This window comes from Mastigoproctus giganteus, chromosome 9 (genome assembly GCF_048544385.1).
Source record: "Mastigoproctus giganteus isolate SK-2022 chromosome 9, ASM4854438v1, whole genome shotgun sequence".
Taxonomy (NCBI): Eukaryota; Metazoa; Arthropoda; class Arachnida; order Uropygi; family Thelyphonidae; genus Mastigoproctus; species Mastigoproctus giganteus.
Window position 1 is genome coordinate 134,463,152 of NC_143583.1, and position 26,833 is coordinate 134,489,984.

At 37.3% G+C, this 26,833-nt stretch overlaps 1 protein-coding gene across 4 annotated transcripts in view; it reads left to right on the forward strand.

The window, feature by feature from the left end:
• The window catches only part of LOC150080753 (transforming growth factor-beta receptor-associated protein 1-like), a 272,526-nt gene that overhangs the window by 177,312 nt on the left and 68,381 nt on the right, over positions 1 to 26,833 (forward strand). For all 4 annotated transcript variants that reach the window (XM_090382037.1, XM_090382036.1, XM_090382038.1 and 1 more), the window contains 2 exons: positions 9,872 to 9,944; positions 21,699 to 21,833. In XM_090382037.1, coding sequence (XP_090238163.1) covers positions 9,872 to 9,944; positions 21,699 to 21,833 — 208 coding nt within the window. The remainder of the gene's footprint in view (positions 1 to 9,871; positions 9,945 to 21,698; positions 21,834 to 26,833) is intronic.

Sequence of the window (26,833 nt, forward strand, 5' to 3'; positions counted from 1 at the left end):
TAATTCTTTCTAAATTTAGATTCCTCTAGAATGTTTGATTTTTACACTATATTTTTTCAAAAATCATTTGAAAACTGGGTGGCTTAACTTATTGGAATGAATATTGCTGATTATTGAGACATGATAGCGATCCCTTGAAGTCACTTTCTCCTTATTTTGGGTAACATGGCTTGTTTAAAGGTTGCTGATAATTTTTAAACAAGCTGAAATCTTTTTGAAAAATTCAGCTGATGGTTAACTGAAATCTTTTTTTCACCATAATATTATTTGTAATATCATGGTGTTTTCAATGATTAAAATCACATTTACGAGTTTAATGCCTGAAAACTGATCAAATTAACAAAATATAATAATAATATTTGTATTTGCTAGTAATATTTGTATCTGCATTTATATGTACTAATTATCTGCATTATTATTTATTATTATTAATATTCATCATTAAAATTATCGGCAAATTATTGTAAATGCCCACAATGTGCATTTGCATATGCACATAAGCAAATGAATATAATCCAATGTATAGTTATTACAGTCTATAAATATAATCCCCCTGCTTATCTTGTTTTTCATTACTTGCCATCAATACAAAAGCTTTTGGATACCAGTTAACAAGCCATTTTGGCTGAGTTCCTTCAGGTCATAACTTCTGAAAGTTCCATAAGAGGTGAATACTGATTCCACAGAGGGATTCCTTTAGCTTTCAGAAGAAGTAAAATTTATTCCACCTTCTAGTTTGAGAAGCCTCCTTTTGCACAAACAGCTGTGACTTGTTGAATGAAATGCTTATCTCTCCAGATAAATCTCCAGTGAGGAGAAAAAAACTTATCTTTAATTCTTAGGTCCCCCATTGCCAAGTGATATTTCTGCAATTTTAGAGTGCTCTTCAAAGGTGATTAAAGTTATTTTTAAGTTCCTACATTTCTCTGAAAAGTCTTATTTTTAAAACCGTTCTATACTTGAAAAGCCACAAGTTAGAACCCAGAGCGGAAACCCACCTTTCTTTATTTATCCATATATTTCTAGTTCACTAACCAACTAACACTCTAACCACTTGGCTTCCTAGCTGCACTGCTCCTGTTTTCCCATGGTGAGGCCGGGAACCTTGGCAGAAAAGTCCTCTTGCCAAGGGTGAAAAGGAGCAAACTTGGCAAACACAGACCATCAGGATATTGAGAAAGATAATCCAAAGAGACAAAAGACTGATTTGATGGAGCAACCTTGCCCATCATTCTTAATCATCCACTCACTTACTAGTCAGCCTATGAGTAAATTGTCTTCCTTTGTCATGCAGAAACATCTGAAGGTATTGCAGGATCTCCCAAGACAGTTAAGAGACTGCAATTGGGAGACCTACTAGTAGAAACCACGAATGACAGACATTCTGAGAAGCTGTTACAACTTACAAGCTTTGCTGGCATTCCAGTAAAAATATCTCCTCACACAACCCTAAATTCATCTAAATTCACCTAAATTCTGTCATGTCCAGTTGGGATCTATTAAATGTCACGGAGGAAGAAATAACCCAAGAGCTGCAGGGACAACACGTAATTGAAACAAAGACAAATAATGATTAAAAAAGATAATCAACTTACACCTACCAGAAATATTATTCTCACCTTCAGTACACCTAACTTACCCTCCTCTGTAAAAGCAGGTTATTTACTTTTCCTTATTCATCCCTACATTCCCAACCCTTTAAGATGTTATAAATGCCAAAAGTGTGGCCACTCACAAACTGTATGCAGAGGAGGATCCAATTTTGATTTTGATTTGATCTGAGGATCCAATTTTGGATCCTCAGATCAAATACAAAGTGACTGTATAGCTACAAAAATGACCTGCCCAAATTGCAAAGGTGACCACCTGCATATTCCAAGACATGTGAAAAATGGTAAACTGAGAAAAAAAATAGTAAAATACAAGGTTGAGAACAGTCAGTTACCAAGAAGCGAGAAAACTAGTTGCAGCTACTACAGTGGCGGACAAAAAAACTGCATAACTTGTGAATTTTGCAAATGTGTTTTGCACTGCATTGTGGGTTGCAGAAATGTTCAAAATTTATTTGTTAGAGGGAATATATATCTCCTTGAATGAAATCCAATAAAAATACTCCACCTGATATACCTAATTGCCATAAATATCTTCCCAAAGGGTAAAATGCTTAATTAATGGAAATATGGCAATCATGACAACCAAACATACATTTTATTGCATTTACGTGTAAAAACTGAAATGACAAGTTAACATAATAGTTATATGTACTGTAAATCAACAAAATAAATCCTCAATATTTTGTTGTTCCTCCTCAAGCTGCAATTACAGCCTTGCAACAATCTGGCATAGAGTTAATCAACTTCTGGATATACAGTTGCCCAATTTTGTGGTACCACACCCTTACTGCCTTCCTGCAGCTGAATCTTACTTGTTGGCTTCTTCTGAGCAATTTTAGACAACATTATGTACCAGCAATTTTCAATAGGGTTCAAATGTGGACTGTTGCCGGGCCAGTCCAACGCTGTAATGCTAGCATTTCTGAAGTATGACTGCACCTTAAGGGAGAAAAACGAGGGAAAACATTGGTGTAAGTATGTTTTAAGCCTTGTGAGACAAGAAGAAAAACTCATCATTAAATCTAAATAGCATAAAACTTACCAATTTTGCTGTGCGACAAGGTGCTGAGTCCTATTAAAAAATGCAGTTTTGGACATCTGCGTGGTGATCCCTAATAACGGGTTTCAGGCACTCCTCCAAGATAGCAGTGTAGGTTTCTGCATTCACTGTTCCGTTAATGAACCTAATTTGCCCCCAACCCTTTGCTTGTTATGCAGTCAGGATGGTATGGCTCCGATTTTCGTCTTCTGACATATCGCTTCCCATGCAGGTTGAATTTCGATTCATCTGAAAAGATGACGGTGTCCCATTGCTCTTTTGTCCATGAAACACATTTTAGCCCCAAGAAAGTTGCTTCTTTCTCATTTATTGGGTCAACAACGGCTTCTTCTTGGGCAGATAAGCATGCAAACCACATTCCGAAAGCCGTCTTTGGATAATTCGTGCACTTATTTCAACACCAGAGGCCATCTCAAAGTCCAGTTTTAGATCAGGAGCACTAACATGGCGATTATGAAGGCATAGCCATTTCAAATATCGATCTTGGGAAGGCGTAGTCACTCTCTTACGGCCCGATCCAGGTCTTCTCTTCACATCACCAGTTTCATGCTTTAATTTCAGCACCCAGGATAGCATTGACTGGTGGCAGCCTATTTTATCAGCAATAGCACGTGTAGGAAGTCCTTCCTGGGACAGAGAAACAGCTATACGTTTTTTTCCCTTGGTGTCAACTGAACATATGGAGCCATGCTTACACCTCCGCAAAAAAACGGCGCCTCTGTAGCCAGGTGGGCAGGAGCAGCAGTGCGTAGTACACGATTAGACTGGGGTTCAAGCCCGTGACCACCAAATACAGAGAATGCAGAAAGGTCAGGGAATGACCACTGCATATCCCTGGATCAATATGGCCTTAGTTGCTAATTCTCCTAAAAACCAAATAACAACAACCTCCGCAAAACAGGATACTAATGAGCGTGTATACCCTTCCAACGCCATATTTATGGAAACAGCTGATGCAATACCTTGCAATTACTGTCTGATGCAATAGAAGTGTTATCTGACGCAATACCTTTGCTTTGCGACAAACAAAATGATGTAATCAAACAATATCATATACGTTTCATTACAAATGGTACTTTTTTAAGGTGATGCAGTTTTTTGTCCGCCACCAAAAATATGTCCTATGCCAATGCCGTAAAAAAGTATCAAACAGTCTCCACTCAAACTGATGTCACAGTTCCCACTAATAAATCAATTTATAATTGGGCTATAAATGTCTTTTCTGAGCAACAACCAAGTGTACGTAAACAACAATCCAAGTTCTCTTACCAGGCAAATAATACTCCTCCCACAATACCAGCGGAATCTCCTCCTCCAATAATAGCTACCATATCTCATAGTACAAACTCAAATGTAATGAAAAATATTCAGGACACAGATGGCATATCTATACAGGAAGAACCCATTTTAGAAATCTATGCAGAAGAAATGGACACTGGTCAGCCAATTTTCTCCAAAAAAGATAAACTAAATTTGGAACGTCATAAGCCAGTCACCTTCAAAAAGCAGTCAGATACAGCTCCACCAATTAAACACAAATAATGCTTTGTATTTTACAATGGAACTGCAGAGATTTTCATTGTAACACAGATGATATCCATGATCTAATTAACTGATATTCTCCAGTTGGCCTTTGTCTTCAGGAAACTTACCTAACCTTGCAGATTTCTCCTTCAATAAAGAACTATTGCCTTTATTGAAGAGATCGTAATACAGCATATGCTGCCCATGTGGTGTAGCAATCCTGATAAATTCAAAGATCCCAACTAAACGTATCCCACTTCAAACTAAAATATAAGCTGTTACTGTTCGTATAACTCTACTTATTGCAGTAACACTAGTCTCAATCTACTTACAGTCAAACCATACTTACTATTTAAAAGATCTTGAAGACCTCTTCATACAGATACCCTGCCGCCTCTGTATATTAGGGGACTTTAATGGGCACACCCCTTATGAGGTGCTCCTAAATTAGATAGATGGGGTTGACTCATTGAAAGCTTTTTAGAGGCACTAAACCTTGCCATACTCACTCACTCACTCACTCTTACTCACTCACTCTCACTCACTCACTCACTCACTCACCCACCCACCCACCCACCCACAATTTCAGTCATCAATTCCGTCTGCAGCCTATTGATGATGTGACAGATTATATCATGTTGCATCTCCTAAATGTGGCCAAAGACACAATACCATTATCAAATCCCCTTGGCCGAAAGTATTATAATTATTGGTGGAATGAGGAATGCACAAAAGCCAAAAAATAAAGCCTGGAATTTGTTTCAGCAATATCCAACCGCAGCCAATCTGATAAATTATAAGGAGTCAAAGACAAGCCAAGAAAGAATCCTGGATCCGTTTTGCATCCAGCATTAACAGAAATACTGACAGCAAAATAATTTGGAAAAAAATTAGACAGCTTTCTGGTAAGTTTTCAACCATACCTTCTCCAATTCTTTCCTGGAATGGGCAAGATCTATCTGGTCCCTTGGATATAGCTAATGCTTTGGGCAATACCTTTGCTGAAATATCAGCAGCATCAGCTTATACTATATCTTTCCAACCCATTAAAAACAGTACAGAGCACCAGTCATTTAACTTCCAAACTACTCTCATTCTACTATACAACAAACCACTGCAATATAACTTTTTGCATGCCATTAGAACAACCCACAGTGGTGCTGCCAGAACCAGATGGGATCTATTATATCATGCTGCAACATCTTGATGACAAAGTTTTGCACTTCCTTCTGCTCTTTTACAACCCTATTTTTTTTAGAAAATGTTTATCCAGCTTCTTGGCGTCAATGTATTGTTTTGGCATTCCTGAAGCCTGGAAAAGATCCATCCAACCCTCATAGCTATAGACCAATATCTCTCTCAAGCTGCCTCAGCAAAATCCTTGAAAAAATTGTCCACAGTAAACTCATCTAGATCATTGAGTCAGAACATCTAATGGGTCATAGTCAACACGGCTTACGAAAAAACCAGTCATGCTTGGATCTCATGGTTAAGGCTGAATTTGTCATTCGTGTAATGCCTTCACTAAACACAAACATCTAGTAATGGCTTGATAGATATAGAGAAGGCGCTTGACTCCACATGGCAGAGCATGGCATACTTAGTGATCTTTATTCTCTCGGTCTACAGGGCAACTTTCCCATATTTGGTCAGAATTTTCTACATACTAGGTCGTTCCAAGTTCGATACCAACATGCCCTCTCTGCAACTTTCATTCAGCAAGGCGTTCCACAGGGATCAGTACTGAGTGCCACTCTTTTTGTTCTCAGAATGGATTCTATCACTAAACAGCTTCCAAATACAGTTGAGACTTTTATGCAGATGACCTTTCCATCTCCTGCCATTCCCAAAACATGAGATCTATTGGACAGCTTCTGATATCACTTAATAAAATACAGAAATGGGCCAGCCTCAATGGCTATCGACTCTCACAATGGAAAACTGTTGCGATCCAAAAACGTTTTCATTTTTGTAGACAATGAAAACTTCATCTGGATTCTGAACTTCAAATTTCCATTGTCTCCATCCCAGTCACTACTAATATCAGATTTCTAGGATTAATCCCTGACAACAAATTAAATTTCTTAGACCATATTAAAAATGTACATACTTCCTGTATAAAAAAGTTAAATATACTCAGAACTTTATCTGTCTTAACATGGGGTGCAGATCATACCTCCCTGCTTTGGTTATACAGGGCATTAATCAGATGCCCTGTATTAGCACATAAGCTGCTTTGGCTGTAATGTGCCTAACAACTTTTTTCTCAACAGGCACTGTTGAGAAAGAAAGCAGAAGCCTTTGAAAGATTCAGTTATTTTAGCGCTTTTAATCTAGTATATTTTATTGCATTTTAATTCAGTATTTTATTATCATTTTATTTGTACATTCACTGTAAACTACATTTGTTTTATTCTATCTTAATTCAGTATTTTATTATCAGTAACATTTTATTTGTATAATCACATTTATTTTTTTGATCTGCTGTAAATTTTAAATATAAAGCTTTTTAAGATTTTGGTTTTAGTTTTTACTTCAATGGTTGGTGAGAAACGCTAAAAATCATAGTATAGTCTCGTAATGTTAGGAAAGGCTGAGATCAGAAATCATTAAATACCCCAATCTGCTTCAGAAAGTTGAACGTGTTTAACAGTCAGAAAATCTGACTGTTAAACGCATTCTCATTGAATGCCCATACTATAAACAAGACAGAAATTCAACCCTACTATCATTGGTTAACCTCCAGAAACCAATAACTGTAGAGAAGCTCATTGATGACAATGCAAATTTTTCTGACTTTTTCAACTTTCTGAAGCAGATTGAAGTATTTAATGATTTCTGATCTCAGCCTTTCCTAACATTACGAGACTGTCTCATCTATTTATACAATAAATGAATAGGTGCATTATAGCCAAAGCAGCTTATGCACCATCAAACCCCCACAACAACAACAACTTTAATCATTATTCAGTCTTTTCTCTCAAAATAGATTCTGCTGTTCCCATATACAATATACACTTTGAACAACACTCAGATTTCTAGACAAGATTGCATATTTTCACCAGAGACAACCATGACTTTCTTATCTCCTTTGACAACATATTACAAATATTACTTCCTAAACATTGAAAAAGTAATTAATGACCTTACAGATTCTCTCCACTCTCTTATCACACAGATTTTCAGTTCCTGCCGTTTATCTTTTCCATGGATACTGTTCTTCTAATCGGCATCTGCAATTCCTTCTCTTTCTTCCAAACCAGTCCAAGCATCTGTCTCAACTAGTAATTATTAATTCACTGTTCAAATCCAAACTAATTAAGTAACTTTTTCTCTTTCTCATTTATCCCTTCAACTTCTGATATTTATAATAACCTTCCTTTGTGTCTGAAAATTGCATTTTACTGAAATTCAGCCCCACTGTCAACAAGTATCTTTTGACTTCCCAACCTAGAACTCATAAGTATTATAAGTTTTAATACCTTTTGTGTTTTGAATCATTATTAAAATTAAAAAAAGAAAGTAAATCAAGATTGCATTTTTATGGCTTTCAAAAAGGCTCATTGCACCTTTTCCACTGACTTGGCTTTCCATTAGCAACGCACCATTGTGTAGGAATGAACTGGTCTCTGTGACACTGACTCAAAGTCAGGAACAGCTGATATAAGATTGTTTTACACACCGATATCCACATGGACTGTGTACTAGACATTAGCTCATATAGGCTGTGTCAGTCAACGGCCATCACAACAGCTAGCCATTCTTCCTGGTGCATTATAACCTTCAACGTTTTTGCACCATTAAAACCAAAATCATCATGATTATTACAGCTAGCCATGCTCACTGCAAGGCACAAGGAAAACCTTTCGTGGACATATCAGCACTAATACTGATTCCTTCATGATGACAGTGTATCCAGACAATTCTGGCCTCTATCAACAAGACAACGTGCCACAAGGTCCAGCAGGTTGCTAACCGGTTTCAGGAAATGACAATGAATCCTCCATCCTCCCATGGTGACCCAACTTACCCAATTAAGCATGTTTGACCTACTGGAAAAGGACATTCAATGCTACAGCCATCCAGCTGACAATGTGCAAGCATTACTGGACACATTTTGCAACGCATGGGTAGCACTAATGCAGAACCCTGCAACAACTTGTGGGGTCCATGCCAAGATGTATACAGGCTATATTATAGACAAACAGTGACCCATGAACTATTAAGTAGGTGTTGTTAATGCAAAGTCAGCTCAATATATATCTTTAATGCATCACTTTCCATCTTTTAAAGTGACTTTTCCAAAAACTTGCCAGAATATTAAAAGTTACTTTTCCAATAACTTGTAATGGTGGCAACATGGATATCTATCCCTCTCTGCACATCTTATCCCAGTAAGTATATCCTCTGTGTTAGTCTATAATTGGTGCAATTTATATCACTAATTTTCTTTTTCTCCTTGTCCTTAACTTAAGTCAGATTGCTCACACTTGAAATTCCCAGCACAGTTGAGTGGTCAAGCACAAGAATGCAGTAGCACGTGTTTGAGTAAACTCATTCAAACCCACATGACTGCTAAATGCTATTATTAATTTTGTTCATTGTCAAAATGATTAATTTTAAACTCCTTTGATCTATTGGTCATGCTGGAGTATCAACAGAAGATTTGTTAAAAATAGACAAGAATTTTCAAGAAGTGTACAAGCAAACCTTAGCCTCTACCATCAGCCAATTTTGAATCATCTCTCCTCATTAGCTGAATGACCAAATTATCTTATAAAATGGTATAGAAAATAATATGGTATACAAAATAAATTTCAAATGCAAGGGAACATGAATTTCTATTAATTAAAGGGCCATTTCTTTTTCTTATTCTTCTGATTTAAGGAATATGACTTTATCACTTAAATCAGAACTTTTTATAGGGAACTAGTTGTTAAGATTTTGGCAGCTCATTAATGACCATATGGTTAATTCTAATACTAAATATACATATATAGATACTGCATACATATACAGATAACTGCATTTTTATGCAGTATCTCACTTAAAAGCAATGAACAACATAAATCAAGCAAATTCAAACTTTTATCTTTTTCACTCACTCCTCTAAATTAAATGGGTACTTTCTCAACCTATATTATTCTCCCTGTTTGTAGATTTACATATACTTTTTTAAAGAGTATAAAAACAATTTCTTAAAATGTAATTCAGTAACATATTTGAATGGAAAATACTGTTTTATATAAAAGTTATTATAAAAGGTGCAATTAATAAAAATTATGGTTTTCTTTGAACAGTTTGCATCAACTAAATATTTACCCCTCCCCCATTGCCCTTGGAAGATGCTTTTTAGTGAAAAACTAAAAAATTAAAAAAAGAAGAAAAACATAAAATACTCTTTAAATCCATGGGTACATTTCAGAACAGCTCAAGGTAATAAATGCTGGAAGTTATAAAAGTCTGTATACAAGATTTAATTGCCACTAGGAGAGTAAATGATGTCTCACTCTTTACACTATTAAACCTCCATAACAAACAACTAAGGACTAGGTTTAACTGACGTGTAATTAAATTTAAAATTGAAAAACTTTATAATAATCATGTGTATTTTCTTTTTCTCCCCCCCCCCCTCTCTCTCTCTCTCTCTCTCTCTCTCTCTCTCTCTCATTAGCTTAGGAGATCATCAATTAGTATGGAAGTATGTTGACTTTGTTTTAGAAAAAGATCAGGAACAAGGAATTAAAGTAAATATTTTAAATTGGCTATTGTATTAGATGTTTTCAGTTCTTTCATAATTTTTTCTTTTGACTTCTAGTATTTTACTTAGTATGTTGTTCTAGTAATTAGACTGTTTAACAGTTAGCAATATAATTTAATTTGAGAATTTTGATATAATGACAGAAAACTGTATGTCAAATCATAATACATATACATGTCAGTTTGTATTCTGCATGGTACAGTAAAACCTGATTAATTTCAAGTTCAAGAAACAAAAATATGTTAATTTTAATTTAAATGGATCGAGATATTCGAACAAGATAGGTATGTCAGTGTTGATTGACTGATTTTAGTCATACCACAGACAGAGGTGAAAGTGATTCTTGCACTGCTTCTATTAGAATGGAGGGCAGGGGCTGGGATTTTCAGGGAATGGAGGTCATCACGGAACAAATAAATACATGGGCTGTTTGTTTGTTATTTGGTTTTTAGGAGCATTAGCAACTAAGGCCATATTGCCCCGGGATATGCAGTGGTCATTCCCTGATCTTTCTGCATCCTCCGTATTTGGTGATGACGGGCTCGAACCCCGGTCTAATCATGGGCTGTGTTAGGGTAACTAAGATTAAGAATAGGTGCATGTACTTGCGTATACACCACTGCTAGGAGTGTTGTAAATTAATTTGATGAGCTTAAGTGCTAGTCAAGACATCAAAGGCAGATGTTGTTGGGATATCAGAGACATGGTGTAACAGAGATATAAGTAGTGCAGAATGGGAATTCGGAAAGTACATTGTGTACAAGAAAGATAGGAAGGGAGGAGGGGTTATGCTTGTTAGTTAAGAAACACACAAGATCTAAGAAAGTGTATTCAGTTGACATAGATGGTCAGTGCAATGTTGAGTCAGTTTGGTGTGATATAAGCACTGAGAAAGCAAAAATGAGAGTTGGAGTGTGTTATAGGCCTAATGACTCTGATGAGTACAACGAACAACTGTACAGAGAAATAGTGGGCCAGGAAATCAGAATGTCTAATAATAGGGGATTTAACTTCCAAGATATTGACTGGAATTTGTGGGTTGATTACTCGGACAACATTAAGACTTTTGTGGATTTACTGGATGATTGTTTTTTACAGCAACATGTTAGAGAGGCAACCAGAGAGAGTAATACCCTTGATCTGGTTATCAGCAGTGATTATTCTTGCATTAAGAATTTGCAAATAAAAAAACCACTAGGTGGTAGTGTTCACAGTGTACTGATATGGGATTTACTTAAAGATATAATTACCATCAAGGGTAAAGGGAAGGATTTTGCTTTCGTAGAGGTGACTACAATGGTCTCAGACAGTTTTTACATTCTGTACAGTGTGCCCAACTGATAATGTTACCAACAGCAAATTCTAAATGGGAAGCATTCGAGAAAGTAATCGTGGAAGCTACTAGGCTTTTCATACCGATTAGCATTATTAGCATTAGCATTAGCATTAGTAGAGGCATTTGATGCAAGAAAGCAAGCTTATGCAGCATCAGCCAAAAAAAAAAAAAAAAAAAAAAAACCACTTCCACTTCACCCCTCTGTTCGTTCAAAATACCTGTCCAGCTGAGCCTTAAACTTATTTAGGCTATCAACCTCCACCACAAGGGATGGCAGTCTGTTCCACCAACCAACCACCCGCTGGCTAAAGGCAAATTTCCGCACGTCTATCCTACATCTGTCTTTCCTCAATTTGAATTTATGCCCTCTCAGGTGATTTTTCTGAGCTAGAGGAAGAATCCCATCAGCATTGAGCATGCTTAAACCATTCAAGGCTTTATACACCTCTATCAGATCACCTCGCTGGTGCCTAGTCTCCAGACACTGTAATTTGCAAAACTTAAGCCTTTCTTCGTAAGAGCACCCCTTTGTTCCATTCACTAATCTTGTTGCCCTTCTCTGTACTCGTTCCAGCAGCTCTACATCCTTCTTGAAATGAGGCCTCCAGACCTGTATACAGTACTCTAGGTGTGGCCTGACCATTGCCTTATACAATGGAATAATCACCTCCTTATCCCTGCTGGAAAAATTCCTGTATATCATTGACAATACTCCATGAGCTACTCTTGCAGCCCGTCTGCACTGCTCAGATAACTTCATATCTGCCTGCACAATCACCCCCAAGTCCCTTTCATTCTCCACCACTGTCAGTGCAGCACCACAGAGTTGATACGTTGCTCTGGGGTTGCTGTTTCCCATGTGTAGTACTTTACATTTGTCAATGTTAAACTTCATTTGCCACCTCTCAGCCCATCTGCTCAACCTTTCCAGATCCTGTTGCAGCAGCATAGTGTCAGTAGTGTCCTCGACAACCCTGCCAACCTTTGTATCATCTGCAAACTTGGACATTAAGCTTGATATACCATCATCAATATCATTTATAAATACAGAAAACAATAATGGACCTAACACTGAGCCCTGAGGGACTCCACTAATAACATTAGTCCACGATGAGCAGTGTCCATTGATTACCACTCTCTGTCTTCTCCCCCTCAACCACCCCTTTATCCATAGCAGCAATTTGCCTCCAATGTCACACTGCTCCAATTTGTGTAGCAGTATCAAAATGTGCAACATTTTGATACTGCTACATGTGCAACAGTATCAAAAGCCTTTCTAAGATCCAAGTATATAATATCAAAGTTATTCCCTGCATCCAGTTCTTTTGTGACTGCATCATAGTATCCAATCAAGTTGGTCAGGCAAGACTTCCCCTTAACAAAACCATGCTGTGTCTGAGCTATAACTGAAGTCTTGTCTAAATGATCCTGCAGTGCTTCTTTAACCAGTGCCTCCATTAATTTTCCTGGAACAGAAGTTAAGCTCACAGGTCTATAATTACTTGTGTCAGCCTTTGATCCTCCTTTGTGAATTGGGGTCACATTTGCACATTTCCAGTCTATGGGTACCTCCCCTGAGTCCAAGGAAGCTCTCATAATTATGGCTAAGGGTTTGCTTACTTCCTTTGCTGCCTCCTTTAATATAACTGGATAGATCCCATCCACCCCGGGTGCCTTTCTTGTGTTTATCTTCAACAGTTTCTCCTCCACTTTACTCCCAGTTATTTCAAGATTCTGTAGCTGACTGCTAGAGTTGAATACACCTCTGGCATTCCCCTTGCTGAATAACTCCTCATGTGTGAATGTCGATGCAAAATATTCATTTAGTTTGTTAGCTACCTGAGCAGGATCATCAACAGTTGACCCATCAATATCAAGTGGACCAATCTGATTCATCCCCTTCCTTCTAGAGTTTACATAAGTAAAGAACTCTTTGCTGTTTTTCTTTGCATCCCTTGCCAAGGATTTCTCGTAATCTGCCTTCGCCTGCCTAACCTCCTTTGTAACTTGGTTGCATATCAACTTGTATCTATCATAGGCTTCTGTGTCATGTGTTAATTTGTAAGTATCCCATGCATTTTTCTTCTCTGCCATATGCCTCATTAGTTCATCTGACATCCATTTTGGCCTAAACCTTGAACAATATTTCTTAGTCGGTATGTATAGCCTAGTAGCTTCCAAGATAAGTTCTTTGAATGCTTCCCATTTTGAGTTTGCTGTTGGTAACATCATCAGTTGGTCCCACTGTATAGAATTTAAATACTGTCTCAGTCCATCGTAGTCGCCTTTACGGAAGCAATAACCCTTCCCTTTACCCCTAATGGTAGTTACCTCTTTCAGTAACTCCCACTTCAGCACACTGTGATCACTGCCACCTAGTGGTTCATTTATCTGCAGATTCTTAATGCATGAAGAATCACTGCTGATAATCAAATCAAGAGTATTACTCCCTCTAGTTGCCTCCCGAACATGCTGATGTAGAAAACAATCATCCAATAAATCCACAAAAGCCCTGCTAGTGTGTGAGTAACCAGCCCCCAAATTCCAGTCAATATCTGGGAAATTAAAATCTCCCATTATAAGACTCTCTGATTTACTGGCCCACTCTATTTCCCTGTACAGTTCCTTATTATACTCATCAGAGTCATTAGGCCTATAGCACACTCCTACTCTCAATTTTGATCTCCCAATGCTTATGTCACACCAAACTGACTCAACACTGCACTGTCCAGCGATGTCGACTGGCTTCACTTCCTTGGATTTTATGTGTTTCTTAACTAATAGCATAACCCCTCCCCCCTTCCTATCCTGTCTATCCTTTCTGTAGACGTTGTACTCCCCAAATTGCAGTTCTGCATCCCTTATATCTGTGTGACACCACGTCTCTGATATCCCAACAATATCTGCCTTTGATGTTTTGAGCAATACCTCAAATTCATCAAATTTATTTACTAAACTCCTAGCATTGGTGTACACGCTAGTATACCTGCACCTGTTTCTATTCTTAGCTACCCTAACACAACCCCTGTGTTTATTTGTACCGCAATGACTCCCAGCAGTCTCTGAAATATCCTGAATCTTGTTTTTCAGGCTTCTGCTCATTCCAATAGAAGCAGTGCAAGAATCTCTTTCACCTCTGCCAGTGGCTACTGTTAATCTATTCGTCTTTGTATCCCCCCAAGCTAGCAGTTTTCCGACCCACCTAACACTGCCTCGATAGCATCAGCAAATATTCTTGCACCCTTTCTATTTAAGTGTATCCCATCCCTGTAGAAGCAATCTCTCCTGTTAACAAGTACAGTCCAGGCTGAAAAAAATTCTACCCCTTGAGCCTTGCACAATCTTTCCAGGGCCGAATTGATCGACAAGGCTCTCATCATATACTCCCTCCTATCGTGTCTGGGCAGAATTGCAGACACTTTCAAATTCAACCCTAATTCTCGGCTTTTGTTCAACAGTGACCTGTACTTGTTAAGTAATTCTGCCGGTCTCCTACTCTTAATATTATTAGTGCCAACGTGTACAACTATATCACCTTTTGTGCCCTTAAAAGATGATATTCGCTCTACAACGTCATCAACCTTTGCCCCTGGCAGACATACCCTGGTCCTGTTCCACCTATCTTTTTTACAAAGCATGTTCCCCGTTTCCCTGACAATGGAGTCACCAACAACTACTAGTTCCTTTGGGACCAGCGCATTCTGCCTTGGGGGTTGTCTCTGTGTCACGCGATGCCCAAGTGCAAGCTCTGGCGTTGATGTGGGCAGCTGAGAGCTTGATGGGCCCCTCAATTTAGTTTCTTCGAGGGCATCCACCCTGTCCTTCAAGCTCTCATATAGGCCCATAAGAACGCCGAGTTGTTGCCTGATATCGATACACTCCTTGCATCGCGCACACACAAAGACATCCCCCTTGGCAGTATCATGTCCCGTACCCGATCGCTCTGCAAACATCAAGCAAACAGTGCATTTTATAAGGCTGTGAATCAGAGGACAACTGCCCCCCTCAGTTCTTCTCTGAGCCACAGCGCTTCCATTAGCTTGAGCCTTTTGCTTTGCTGCTCTGGTCTGAGTCATGATTCTATTAATTTATTAATTAATTATGTTATGTTATTAATTATGTTAAATATAATTAATTATATTACGTTTGTAATCTAAGTCGTTATATGTATTTATTTAAACGTACAATTTAACTGCTAACGAAGTTCAACTAACGCTATCTAGTACGGCAAACAACTATCGTATCACAATGGCGGGAAATTTACGAACGGTATCGGAGTTGAAACACGTGGAACCTTTACCGATACTTTTATGCAATTACAAGGCCGAATAAAGAATAAATACACCAAGTTAATCAGAAAATCACAAAATAATGTTATACTACTAAATTTAAATCAAAAGTTTTAGAAAAACAATAATTTCAAATCAATAAATAAGAAAAATCCACTTAGCGGCTTGGAACACGACCGTCTCTAGTAGCCTCGTCAGCAGACTCAGAAATACTGTTCAAGGTTTAGGCCTAAATGGATGTCAGATGAACTAATGAGACTCGTAGCAGAGAAGAAAACTGCGTGTGATGCATATAAATTATCAGGTGACACAGAAGCCCATGGTAGATATAAGCTAGTCTGTAATCAGGGATTACTCCTGTGAATTGGAGAGGTACTAACATCTCCCCAATCCATAAGGGAGGAGCTAAAGAAATGAAGACTGCTCAGGTATGCTCTTTCCCTTCACAAAAGCATCCTAAATGCATCTCAACATGTTATTGTGAAGGGGAGACAAATCTAATAAATTATATAATAAATAAAAATAAAAAATAATAAATAATTTAAAATAAATACTATATAATAAATAATAATAAACAAGTATATACAGCAGTTGAGTTTAAGAAGTAACTTTGACATTATATATCTGGATTTTAGGAAAGCATAAAATTTCTCATGAAAAATTGTGTATGGCCATATTTGAATGTTCTTTAGAGTGGACTGGAGTGGTACGTGAGGTCCTTCAGGAATCAGCACTCAGACCTCAGTCAGACCGTTCTTGTTTCTTTCCTTCCTGAATAATATTGATGAAGAAATACAGGAGAAGTTGCCAAAGTTTGGGGATGACTTAAAGAATGGGAAGGTGCTTAATGGTTGGAACCAGACTATGCTGCTTCAGAACTATTTGCACTAGCTGCAAGTATGGTCTGATAAACAGCAGCTTAAGTTTATTGCTACTAAATACAAAGTATTGCACTTGGGAAACATAGACATAATAATAGTTTATAAATTAAGGAGAGTGGAATTAAAGGATGTCCAGGATGAGAAGAACTTGTAAATTAAGATATGATAGGAAGACACGAAGCTCAACAAGTAATGTAAACAAGCAGCAAGAAGGACATATGGTGTTTTATCTATGATTTATCAGAATTTTATATTAGTAAAATAATAAGAGTTTACCTCAATATAGTACGTAGAACACTTCCGTATGATACCCTCCAGAAATTAAAACGGAAAAACGAAAAAATCAACAACTTACCAGTACATTAGAGTAAATTATTTATATTTTTCTCTAATGTACCAGTAAGTTGTCGATTTTTTTCGTTTTTTCCGTTTTAATTTCTGGAGGGTATCATACGGAAGTGTTCTACGTACTATATTGAGCTAAGCTCCTCTTATTATTTTACTAATATTATTATCAACGTAGAACATATTGAGTATTTCAGCTCTGATTCATACTATCAGAATTTTATATATAGTAAGAAGGAATTTATTATCTCCCTCTCTCTATAAGATGATGAGGAACACAAACACATAACAGAGGTGACAAAAACAATGAGTGCTGAATTAAATGTGGAATTAGATATGATTCCAGGAGGCCCTAGTCAACTGCAGCCACTGTATATCTCAATTAATAAGCCCTTTAAAGAATTTGTGTGTGAGGTGCAAACCAAATCATTCTTCCTCAATCATTTATAATCTCTCCCCCTTTTTAGTTTTCATAGTGGTAAGCACAGAAAATCCTAACTCACATAGGTAAGATAAAGATGTACCTTTTTATAATGAAATAAATATATAAATTTAAAAAAAAAAGTTGAAGTAACTTAAACCCAGATTTTGTGGCACCCCTGGAGTGTTGTTCCAGCACCCCATTTGAAAACCACTGGTCTAGTGCATCTTATCATTAGAGAATATAACGGTTCTGCCTAGCAAGGAATCTTGCCAAGCAGAACCGTTATATTCTCCCATCTTCTTCCCATTGAAGAATTCTGGTTTCAAAGAGGGGGGTGAATATGGACTCCCCCTATCTCTCTTAATGGTATTATGTTCCAAAGAACAAATCTGCAAGTTCTCCAGCCATTTCCGGTTCCAATACCTATGCGAACGATCAATGATGGTGTCGTCACCCGGAGAAATTTGGTGATTATGCTCCCAGAAGTGTTCAGCCACAGCAGATTTCCCATAGTCTGTAGTCTTCATTTATTAAACTTTATTGAAGAATTAAATGTTTTCCATACAATCTTTAAATCTGCATTGTGTCTCTTCAACATAGCACTCCCCACAGTCCAGACATTTGATCTCATATGTAACCCCACTTGTACTAGTCTAGCAAAATTCCTGTATATCATTGACAAGACCACATGAGCTACTCTTGCAGCCTGTCTGCACTGCTTAGAAAACTTCATATCTGACTGCACAATTACACCAGGTCTTTTTCATTCTCCACTAACCTGAGTGTAGTACTGCACAGTTGGTACGTTACTATGGGATTACTGCTACCTATATGCAGTACTTTGCATTTGTCAATATTAAATTTCAGTTGCCACCTCTCAGCCCATCTGCTCAACTTTTCTAGATCCTATTGCAGTAGCATACTGTCATTAACAACCCTGCCAACCTTCGTATCATCTGCGAACTTGGACATTAAGCCTGATATACCTTCAACAGTATCATTGATAAATACAACAATGGGTCCAACACCGAACCCTGTGGGACTCCACTAATAACATTATTCCACGAAGAGCAATGTCCATTGATTACTGCTCTCTGTCTTCTCTCACTCAACCATCCCTTTATCCATAGCAGCAACTTGCCCTTAATGCCATACCTCTCCAATTTGTATAGTAGTCGTACATGTTCAACAATATCAAAAGCTTTCCTAAAATCCAGTATATGATATCAAAATTATTTTTTGCATCCAGTTTCTTTGTGCCCTCACCATAGTATTCAATCAAATTGGTCAGACAAGACTTCCCCATAACAAACCCATGCTGTGAGTGAACTATAACTGCTTTTTTGTCCCTGCAATTTATGCCCCCTCATGTGCATAGTCTGAGCAAGAGAAAGAATCCCATCAGTATTGAGTTTGTTCAAGCTATCCAGAGCTTTAACACCTCAGTCAGATGATCTCACAGGCACCTAGTCTCCAGATGCTGCAATTTGCAGAATTCAAGCCTTAATCGGTAAAAGCACCCCTTTGTACCCCTCACCAATCTCATTTCCCCTTCTCTGTACCCATTCCACCATCTCTACATTCTTCCTAAAATGAGGCCTCTAGACCTGTATGTAGTACTGAAGTTGTGGCTTGACCATTGCCTTATACAATAGGATTATCACCTCATCCCCGCTAGCAAAATCATGTATATCACTGACAAAATTCCGTTGAGCTGTCCTGGCACCTGTCTCCACTGCTCAGAGAAATTTATATCAGACTACACAATTCTCCCAGGCCCTTATCATTTTCCATTACCCAAAGTGTAGTACCACACAGTTGATACATTACTCTGGTATTACTGCTACCCATATGCAGTACCTTGCATTTGTCAATGTTAAACTTCAGTTGCCATATCTCAGCCCATCTGCCTAATTTTTCTAGATTTTGTTACAGCAGCATACCTTCATTACTGTCATTAAACTACCTGCCAACCTTTGTATCATCTGCAAATGTAGACATTATGCCTGATACACCCCCATCAATATCATTAATAAATACATAAAACAACAATGGGCCCAACACCGAACCTTGTGGGACTTCACAAAGAGCAGTATCCATTAATAACTACTCTTTGTCTTCTCCCACTCAACCATCCCTTTATCCATAGCAGTAACTTTCCCTTAATACCACACTGCTCGAATTAGTAATGCAATCTTTTATGTGCAACAGCATCAAAAGCTTTCCTGAAAGCCAAGTATGTGATATCAAAATTATTTTTTGAATCCAGTTCCGTTGTGACCACATCATAGTATCCAATCAAATTGGTCACACTAGATTCCCCCAAACAAATCCGTGCTGTGACTGTAGAATAATTGCATTCCTATCTATATGGTCCTGCATTACTTGTTTAACCAGTGACTCCATTAATTTCCCAGGAACTGGTGTTAAGCTAACAGGTCTGTAATTATCATGTCATGTTTTGATCCCCCTTTGTGAATTGGGAATACATTCGAACATCTCCAATCCGTAGGGACCTTTGAATCCAAGGATGCTCCCATAATTATGGCTAAGAGTTTGCTTACCTCCTTTGCTGCCTCCCTTAATATAATTGGATAGATCCCATCCACTCCAGCTACCCTTTTATGTTTAATTTGAATGGTTTCTCTTCCATTTTCCTCAGCTATCACAAAATTGTTTAGTTCTCTGTTAGAGTTTGATAAACTTCTGGCATTGCCTCCTTAAAGAATTCCTCATGCGTGAATGTGGATGCAAAATACCAGTTCAGCCTGTTAGCATCTTGAGCAGGATCATCAAACGTTAAACCATCAACGTCAAGTGGACCAGTGTGAATCAGCCACTTACTTTTACTGTTGATATAATTAAAGAAGTGATTATGATCAAAACTTCCACATTCTCAATAAAAGGTATCATTGTGTATCTTCTTCTCAGAAGTTACTGTTTTCTTGCATTTATTTAAGAATAGTTAAAATATTTCACAACACAATGTTTCTCATGGCTGCCAAATCAGTGGGAAAATGTTTTCTTTAAATAATGGGAAAGGAAAAGAATCTAAAGGCCTTTACTTTTATTCTGGTGATGTGATTATTCTTTTGAGATGTTATTAAAAATATCGCACACAGTACCTGTGTTTCTGTGTATTTGCCTTATTTCTCATTATTTTATTTTATTTTTTTTTAAACTGCACATTACTAAAGTGATTTTGTAGGTAATCTCTTCGTCAGCTTCACTTTCTTGTTTCTAAATTATTTGCTAACTGCACAACAAGATAAAAAAAAACAAGAATAAATAATATCTCTCTATATTATAATTTTCTTGTAGTGCATGAATAACTAACACTGAGCATGGTTTCAGAAATGTGAGCTAATAATAGCAGAGGCAGCATACTGGTTGCTGACAACAGTTAGAGATTGACAATGATGCATCATGATAATGATATGACGTCATTGTCTGTCAACCTGAATATCTGGCCTTTCATTTTTGCTTTCTGACTCTTATCACCACGAAAACTGAAATTGAAGATAGAGATATTATGATGATATGAAATATTTGTATTAGTTACACTTTTGTAATAGGATCCATTTGATTGTTTGAAAGTCAGAAATTTATCATTTAGTGTTCAGTTTTAACCAGCAAGAAATGGTAATATTTCTATTTCCTGTACAAATATGGAATATGAAAGGTTGCCATAATTTATCTTTCATTCTCAAAATAACATGGTTGGCTTTTGCTGCGATAATCGACAAATGTCAGGGACAAATATTCAATCTTGTCAGTCTTTTTGCAAATCAGAGTAGTTGATTTTTGATCACAATCAGTTGCAAGTAGCTCCCTCTCTCTCAAAGGAGAACTAAAGCCAACATTCAAATTCACACTACAAGTATCAAAGATCTTGTAGAGACCAAATTCACGCTATTGTGCTCAGAAACATTTTCAGCAACATATCTACAGAGTAAGAATTAAGTTAATTTACATTTTTACTTTTTTAAATTTTTAAATTTTTTTGAAATTATTATTTGATTGACCCCTACCAAATAAAAATTTACTGTAAATCATTCATTACATTAACAGTTTTGTTAATGTAATGAATGATTATTTATTTGTTAAAAATAAATGGTAATTTTAACCATTATCATTGTCATAAATTCTCTTTAGCTGAAATCTATTGAGCTATCTTCTTACTGTTGTTAGCTGAAATCTCTTTAGCTTTCTCATTACTGTAATAAAAACTTTTATTAGCTGTTACAACAGGTTTAAAAATACTGTGTATTTTTAGCTTCCTTGTAGCAACTAATAAATAGTATTGGTGTATTATAATATCAATAAAATATAATAAGTATAATGGTATAATTAAATGAATTGTAGGATTCCTTGAGGCACTAATTTAATTGACTTAATAAATGGTAGAAAAAGCTTAATATAATGGTATATTCATTTATTTTTTCCATCTGTCCAACATGTATAGATATTTACAGAGCGCCCACCAGATGAACCTCCATCCGAAAGAATGAGGCCTGATGTTATTGTGGACTATCTCTACAGGTTTCCTGTTGCTCTCATTCAGTATCTGGAGTATCTTGTCTATAAAAAGAAGTTGGAGGTACATAAAATTTATTTTATAGTATGAGAATTCTTTAGGTTTTATTCTGTAGCTATATATTTTAAGCCATTTTATTGGCCTTATTTTTATTAATACCTTAATTTTAAAATTCTTTTCAACTGTTGTGCACTGTTATGAAGCTGTTATGCACTTCAAAGTAACTTCTAGAACATATAAATACACAAAAGCAATATTATCACATGCCCATATTTTTTTAAAGTAATATCAGAAATCTTAATAGTGTGGAAAATTCATACAGTGAAGCAAATTTATACAGAATCAACAATAAAAAAATAATGAAAATAAATGTCCCACTTCATTTGCCAAACTGTTCAATAAAGAATGATATATTTTTTTTTTTCCCCACAACATACCTTTATTAATCATCCATATTTTGATGGTCTCCATTTGATGAAATGCACTTACTCAAATGTTTCTGCCATTTTTTGACATGTTTGAGAATCGCCTCTGATGTCTTTACAACTTCCTTTGATGACTGGAAATGTTTTCCTCACAGCTCCTTTTTTAACTTTGGAAATAAAAAAAAATCACAGGGTGTGGGGCAAATGAGGAAAACATTTAACATTAATGCTGCTAAGTACTTGATGACAGTATGAGCATTGTGGGGTCTTGCATTATCCTGATGCATCATCCACTTACCTGCATGCAGTTGTGGTCTTTTGCAACAATGTGATTCCACAAAGTGTGCAATACAGTTCTGTAGTAAGGTCCAATAACAGTTGTATGACGTGGCACAACACGCTGGTAAGCCATTCCTTGAATGTCAAAAAAAGAGACAACCATAACCTTTCCTGCGGAAGTCACACCTTTTGCTTTTTTTTGGTGCTGGCAATGACATAGACTTCCAAACAGAGCTTTGTTGCTTACTCTCCGGATCAAAATGATGAAGCCATGCCTCGTCTGCCATTATCACCTTGTGCAGAACCTCACTACCTTCAGTAATCATCCATTGCAGCTCCTGACAAACCTCCATGTGAACTTGGTGTTGCTCAGGTGTGAGTAGTCTTGGAACCCAGCATGTACAAACATGTGTCATATGCAAATGGTCATAGAGAATACCATGCATGCTTCCTACTGATATTCTCACCATCTCTGCCAATTGCCTTATTGTTACATGACGATCTTCTCTCACAGTTATTGAAGTTGTGTTTACGGTTTTTGTGATGACAGCAGTGGTTAGAGCTCCAGAACCAATGATTTTTGCGATTAAATCACGTCCGTCTTTAAACATTTTAAACCTCTGGCAAGCTGTGCTAAATGGAAGCACAGATTCACCATAAGCCTCTTTTAACATTGCATATGCTTCAGCTGATGTTTTCTTGAACAGGCATAAACTTGACTGACTGCCAAGCTCACACTGCATGCACAAGTCAACTGTGCAATTGCTGTGTGGTCTTAAATTCTGCAGCTCAACTAGAAATAGCAAGCAGTACAGTTTGTTCGTGAAAAATTATGATTATTCTTTATTGTGAACAGCTCTCGTATTTTGTCCATTCTTTTAAATTTAAAATGTTCTGTTTATACTCCAGTATTGACTACACAGATCATGAGTTTTAGTTTTGAAAAGAACGCAGTAACTAACTGTATTTAGCCATCATTTGAACCTGAACCACAGAACCTGAATTAACCAATCAGCTGTATCGGGCCTTATTTAAACCACCCACTTCCACAACTAATCCCCAGAAGTTTATTCCGGGATTCAGTTACTCTCTGACTGAAGGAAAAATTCAGCACATCTCTCCTCCAACCAACTTTTTCCCATTTAAATTTATGTTCCCACGTGTGTATAGTATCTAAGAAAGAGTAACAATGCCATCAGCATTTACCTTCCTCAGCCCTTTTGGAACTTTAAACACATTAATTGGATCACTAAAGAGAAGCCTAGATTTCAGAAGGTGCAATTTATAAAACCAAAACCTTTTTTGGTAAGAATACCCTTTTTTGTCCCTGGCTAATCTCATCACTCTTCTCTGCACTCTTTCCAATTGCTCTACATCCTTCCTAAAATGAGGTTTCCAAACCAGTAATCAGTATTTGATGTGGCTTAACCATTGCTTTATACCATGGAATAACATCTCTTTGTCTCTAATGACAAAGTTTCTGTAAATCATTGGCAAATTTCCATTTGCTGTACTGGAAACCCATCAGCACTGCTCAGAGGACTTTATATTGGACTGTAAAATTATCTGTTGTTCTTTATTCTTATCAGCTACCTTCTTTCATTCTACTCACATGGTATGTTATTCTGGTATTACTGATGCCTTAATGTAAGTACCTTGCATTTATAAATATTAAAACTTAATTACCATTTTTCAGCCCAACTACCTAGTTTATCCAGATCTTCTTGAAGAAGAATACCATGATTATTCTCATTGATAACCTTGCCTTTGTATTATCAGCAAACTTAGACATCAGACTTGGAATTCTTATTCCAAATATCGTTAATAGCTATATAAAAATCAGTTAAGGGCCCAACACCAAACTCTGTGGATACCACTCGTGACGTTATGAAGAGAAATGGCCATTAATAACCACTCTCTGTCTCTTACTAATTCACCAGCCTATGTCCATACCAGTAACTGCCTCCTATACCACTGTACTACTGTTTATTCAGTGGACCAGTATCAAAACTTTACTGATATAAATACTTCTGTATATTGTCCATACTGTAAGACACTTTTTTCCTAGAAAATGTTGCCTAAAATCCCTTCATTTCATGGTCCTCATATACACCGATGATCCAAAACATTATGACTAGAGGAGGGAAAACCCACGAACCGCCAGTGAGGCGTTGGACGACGACAGCTCATTGATGCTTGAGGTGTGCGAAGGCTCTCCCAAATGGTACATGGCTACAGAAGGGTGACTGTGGCTCAACTTGCCGTTAATTGGAATGCTGGAGACAGGAGTAATGTGTCACAATACACAGTACATTGAACCCTGCTGAAAATGGGGCTGCATAGCCACAGGCTGCTCCGATTACTCATGCTAACCTCAGTTCGCCAGCAACAGCACCTGCAATGGGCACGGGAGCATTGAAACTGCACCTTGAGTGATTGGAAGAAGGTTGTCTAGTCTGATGAATAAAATTTCCTGTTGCACCATGTGGACGACAGTGCACAGAAGAGGGTATGTGTGCATTGTTTACCTAGGGAAGTGATGGTGCCTGGATGCACCGTGGAACGAAAACAAGCCAGTGGTGGCAGTGTCGTGCTTTGGGCACTGTTCTGCTGGGATACCCTGGGTCCAGTCATCCATGTGCCTGGCACTCTGACATCTACCACCTACCTAAACATCATTGCTGACCAGGTACACCTTTCATGGCAACAGTCTTCCCCTCTGGCGGTGCCATCTTTCAGCAGGATAATGCCCATGCCACACTGCCCGGATTGCTCGAGACTGGTTCGTGGAACACGAGGAAGACTTCCAGGTATTGCCCTGGCCTCCAAATTCCCCAGACATCAATCCCATCGAGCATCTGTGATTTGTGTTGGAACAGCAACTCCGATCTGCGGCGTCTCAACCACTTACCATACAGGAGTTAAAGGATCTACTGGTTACATGTTGGTACTAGATACCACAAGACACATTTAGAAATCTTGTATCATCCATGCCTCACCGGGTATGAGCTGTTTTGGTTGGTTGCATGTGGAAGACCAACATCATATTAGGTAGGTGGTCATAATGTTTTGGCTCATCAGTGTATATTAGATGCTTGCTGTGGTGGCAAACCTTGCAGTGCACATTCCATGCACAGCTCTTGTTATTTAGCATAGCCACTGATGTGAAGAAAAAAATTTTAAAATCAGGAATGAATATACAGTTTAAACCCCATTTTTATTGCCAAAAATTACAATCTAGATTTCAATGTGGCAGGAAGCCATGGTTCCTGTCATGGTTCATATTTACGTAAGGTATTAGCAAGTTCCTCATGACATTCATTCTGTAAAAACAAACATTTATTCATTAAATTACATTAAATTTATTTTATAAACAAAATTTATTTTTTTATTACAGGTGCTTAGCATATACAGCATTTCTATTTACATAATTAATAGAAACATTTGGTGGTGAAAATCATTAGTGGCAGGGTCGATTCCAATGGCTTATGAATATGCCCCCAGGTGGTACATAATGCACTTTAAACATGATATATATAGTGCACTGCAGGAAAAGGCTGGCCACACCTAGTTATTGCTTAGTATATCCAATATAAAACCCTATTTCCTTCTAGAAACTTTTTTTTTTTGGAAAGCAATACAGGGAATTACCATGTAGCTCTGCCTTACTTTCACTATACAAGACACTGACTTCCCTCCCCTCCACTCTTCTTCTTCGTTGCACACGTAAATCTTGATAGGATTTACGTGTGCAACATTAAGCAGTGCAATCAATCCGAATTACCAGTTATTAGTAATTGTTTTATTGATCTGATCCATGACGTTGGAGAATAAGTAATCCAGTTTATAAATCAGTGGGTCACCAGTGAAAGAGAAAACATCCCTTTAGTAGCTTATGTGTCTGTGTTTTTTGTAATACAATAGCTTTAATTTGTTATAGATTTGTAGTCCTGATAATTGGATACAAAGCAGAAGAGATTTCATATACAATTTGATTACTTTATTTGTGAAAAATTTTGTTTTTATATATAACTCTTTTTAGGTGTCAGAGATGATATTTTTTATGATAGATTAATCCAAAACATGAATTGTTCATTTATGTTGCATTTCATATTCTAAACATTCTAAACCATTAAAGTTTTAGCCATTAACTATACGTGGTGAGTATAATTAAGTGTGCATATGCATGGAGCCTTCTCATAACCTCCATGGTTTTTATAGCCGTTTTCTGTTTATAAATAATAGTCTTACCCCACTCAGATCTTCTGTACCTTCAAGTTAAAGTATACATTTTAGAAAATCTGTTTATTTACCTAGGGTGCCACCTGAGAAAGATGTAATCAAAAGCCATAATAATCC